A 4,295-nucleotide genomic window follows, 5' to 3' on the forward strand; every position below is an offset into this window, starting at 1 on the left:
ATAATAATAATAATAATAATAATAATAATAATAATAATAATAATAATAATAATAATAATAATAATAATAATAATAATAATAATAATAATAAAATAATAGTAGTAATAATAATAATAATAATATTTTCATTGAATGTTTGAAACTATGAACCTTTCTGGTTTCCAATTCAAACCATGAAAGTATGAATGCAATTGTTGTGTTACACAGATGAGTTACTTTTTGCCAAAAGATGAAGTTCGAATAGAATCAATATCTATCTATTCTATAAAAACATATATTGACAATTATCACACAAATTAATTGACCTGAACAATTGTTTCAAAATTTGAACGAATACCTAGTAGTTACTTGAGATTCTATCACTTCCTTCTAAAGTTTCATTTTCTCAAGTGTATTTGAAACATTTTTAGGTATAGATTTATATCGGAGCCAGTCCTTGGCACAAATAAGGGCTTCAAGAGTACGAGAGTCTAACGAACTACGGTAGTTATCCATTTTTCTAATTTCTGTGTCAAAAACAGAATCTGCAGACACAGTGGATATCGACATTGACAAAATATCAGATGCGAGTCTAGATAGTGTTGGATACTTCGGTTGATTTACTCTCCACCAACTCAGAATATCAAATTCTTTTACATCGGACAGAAGAGGTTCTTCCAAATATTCATCCAATTCCGACTTGAATTGCTGCATACAAGTAAAATCAGATATAAAAAACTCAAAGTCGGAAATTCCACCTTCATCAACAAAAAGAGAACCATCAACTGGCCCTTCATATGGTTCTGTCCTCGACATAATATCATCCCCTTCATCGCCAATTGATGCCGTAAAATGAAGCATATCAGTGTTATAATCAATGAATAGTTCATGAAGGCCATCCTCAACTATTCTTATCCATGGTTCGGCATTATCTCCAAATATCTTAGCGAAGGTGGATTCCACAAGTTTCATTTTATGCCTCGGGTCCACGGCTACAGAAACTGCCAACATGAGACAGCTTTCTGTCCAATACTGATCAAAATTCTTGTGCAAAGGCAAAATCAAACTACTGAGAAAAGGATCATGACCAAAGGCTGCATTGGTCAACTCCATATGAAGTTTTGAGACTTCGTGAAAATATAAGTTCGCAGTTGGGTGCGGTCTGGCAGTTAAAACTTGAGCTGCATCATACAAATACTTCAAATATGTGCGGAGAGTTTCAACCTGATTCCAGTCGTCCATAGTTAGAGTCATTGTGAAATCGGGACAAGTGGTATCAAAGCAAGCGAAGACTTCCTTTAATTCACAGACAGCTACGAGCATATGGTATGTTGTATCCCATTTATATCGGTCATCAATCAAAAGGTTCACCAAACTAGGTACTTGAAGTTGTTGTTTAAGCTCAATAAACTTCTCTTCATGAGATTCAGAAAATTTCACAAATTTCACACACTTACGAACTTTGCTAATAGTTTCTCCCATTGCTTGTAGTGCATCTAGTGCAAGGCGACTGAGAACACGGGCATAACAATTCTGGTTTAATAACTGACCACTGAGAATCACATGGTTATTAACAGAGAGATGGCCTTGCAAATTTACCTTCACACTCTCACTTGCGAAAGATTTATCGACTGCAAGGGTAAGTACCCGACCCTCCAAATGCCAATCAGATAAGCAGGTCATTACGGCTTGGGTTAGGGAATCATCGGAATCGCAAAAAGGTACTGTAACAACATTGAGAATAGGATGATGTAAGTTGCAATCGCTATCAATGAAGTGTCCTCGAATAAAAACATACCCTGTTGACTGGTTTGAAGTCCACAAGTCCAACGTCAGGTTGAGTCGTCCAGGAATCCTATTAATGAGATCTAACAGATTTTGCTTCTCTCTGAGGTACATAGAAACACAAAACCCTTCAACGGAATTCAAACATGATGGATTGAACTGGGGACAAAGAGTCTGCACGAAATCAACGAAACCCGGGTGTTTCAAAATATCAAGAGAATAATCATGTAGAATTGTCATTTTAGCAATGTCATGGTTGCAACGCTCCTGATCAAATAAGATACCATTAGCTCTTTGCCTTTTCTTGGATGGTTTGGCAGCATCCTGCAGACAACCATTTTGGGGAGATGAGTTTTGTTCGCTTTTCTGCTGCATTACTTGACAGATTCCAAAAGAAGTGTGTCTTTACAAATGATTTGTTCCAGCCAGTTTTAAATCGGTTATATAAGAAAATGACTTTTTTCACTGTTATAGTAAGCTTTTGTACATCCAGCTCCAACAGTTTCCACACTGAAGTATTCTCACACGATAGCCTTCTTTCTCTTCAGCTTATTGGCTTGTGTTCCTGAATCAGATTACTCATTGTTAATAATAGGGGTAATAATATGAGTGAAACTCCATTAAAGTAGGTGTAATCCTAAAAAACAAAAAGAATGGAACATTAAAAGGGCATTAAAAAGTGGAAGAAATCACATATTAACAAGCCAGCTAAAAATAAAAACTTATACAAAAGATTAATAACAAATCGACCAAGCAAGAGTGATTTTAAATTTGGATGGAATACGTATTATAATGAATAAAAACTTATCCGCATTCAAACATAATGTTGTCAATCACGGATCGCAGAAAACATGTTCGTTCAAATTCCACTACACTATAGTGTAATAACACCGCTTTAGCCACTATTTAACAACATTTGTACTAATTGTGTATCACAAAACAATAGCAGTTTGTTAATATTCCACTACACAATGACGCCGCTATTTGACAACATCATATTAGGTCATTGTTGTGGGTCATTGTCGATCAAGGAACTAAGCCACTCGCAACCAAGACATTCACAATTGTTTCAACCTTCATCTCTAATCCACTCCTTCAAATAAATCTTCAAACACCAACCCTAAAATTTTCTACCTCATTCCTTCCATCCACACCATCTTTCTACCATCCCCTTCCACCTTCCCGGCCACTATTTGACAACATTTTGTACTAAATCATGACAACAGCAGTTTATTAATATTCTGCAACTCAATGGCGCTGCTATTTGACAATATTATGTTAGAACATTTCCAGTCAAGGAACGGTGCCACTCACAACCTTCCTCTCCCATTCACTGCTTCTTCAAATGAATCACGAAACCACAAACTCTAACCCTAAATTTTCTTCATGATTCCTTCTCTCCACCCCATCGTCCACAACTACAACTCCAACCAATTTCTCAATAATCTCTCATAGAAATGAAACATTACACACAAAATACACTCCAATCAATTGCAATTTACATGTAATAACATAATGAATTTCACCAATTAATCTTTTCCATACATTTTATATATATAAATAGGGTTTGAGACTTAATTTCTAGGTTTTTCAATAAACAAATATTTTCTTTGAGACATCATCAAACATATACTCATTATAAAAAAAATTAAAAACAGTAAATAGAAGAAAACAGAGAGCGAGTAGAACGAAAAAATAAATAATAAAAACAAAGAACAGAGAACAGAGAGAGAGAGATAGTTATTAGTAAAATGTATCTAAGAGCGCAATGGAAGGGATAACAGTAACACATACAGGGCGGCGGAAGAGGAAAACGACGTCGTTGAGTGATTGAAAAACAAACAAGTGAATCTCTTCTTACTAATATGTGTAAGTGTTTGGAGAGAGAGAGAGAGAGAGAGGCTGTAGTGATGATGGGTTTTAAGGGAATCGACGTTGAAACGGCCGAACCCAGTAGAGAAGGCAATCAAGGGTTTAAACAAATATATTAAGGGTTTTAGTATTTACTTTTTTACATTTAATAATAATAAAGGGTTCTATATCTATATATATTTTGATTTTAATTATAAACAAAAATAACTCTTATAAAATTAATTATTAAATATATTAATTTTTTTTTATTCACTTTTACTTCTATTTGAAATAAAGAGAGTATATATTGAGTGCCTTGCTTAAACGTTTTTTACGGTACATAATAAAACTTGTTTTTACATTCGCGCTGTTTCTGTATTTTTCAACCTAAAACTAATATATCTATTCGGTTAATTTCTTTTAAATGTATATTGGATGCTTTATGTAGATAAAACTGGTTTAATATTTATAATTTCATTTTTAAGGAATAAAAGGAGAAACCTCAAACAACGAAAAACACTAATAACATCGAAAAAGTTACCGCTATGAGATTAGGAGCTACAACTAAGATAAACATGTATATGTATAATAGTATGACATTGATTGCATCCATTAGCGATCGTAGAAACGGTGGTCAAGGAATTAGATTTCATGCATAAATAAATGTTTGAGTATTACAT

At 33.9% G+C, this 4,295-nt stretch overlaps 1 protein-coding gene across 1 annotated transcript; it reads right to left on the minus strand.

Moving 5' to 3' along the window:
• Positions 1 to 105: 105 nt before the first annotated feature.
• Positions 106 to 3,735, minus strand: LOC105852419 (zinc finger BED domain-containing protein DAYSLEEPER-like). Its single transcript, XM_012717621.3, has 2 exons — positions 3,559 to 3,735; positions 106 to 2,329 (listed from the first exon to the last, which is right to left on the minus strand). Exon 2 carries the CDS (start codon positions 2,137 to 2,139, stop codon positions 370 to 372), a length of 1,770 nt encoding a protein of 589 aa, XP_012573075.1. The 5' UTR covers positions 2,140 to 2,329; positions 3,559 to 3,735; the 3' UTR covers positions 106 to 369.
• Between the last annotated feature and the right edge of the window lie 560 nt (positions 3,736 to 4,295).

This window comes from Cicer arietinum, chromosome 6 (assembly GCF_000331145.2).
Source record: "Cicer arietinum cultivar CDC Frontier isolate Library 1 chromosome 6, Cicar.CDCFrontier_v2.0, whole genome shotgun sequence".
Classification (NCBI taxonomy): domain Eukaryota; kingdom Viridiplantae; phylum Streptophyta; class Magnoliopsida; order Fabales; family Fabaceae; genus Cicer; species Cicer arietinum.

What these genes read in the sequence shown, in the direction of transcription:
- LOC105852419 (XM_012717621.3), bottom strand. Translation starts at nt 2,139, where the DNA reads ATGCAGCAGAAAAGCGAACAAAACTCATCTCCCCAAAATGGTTGTCTG.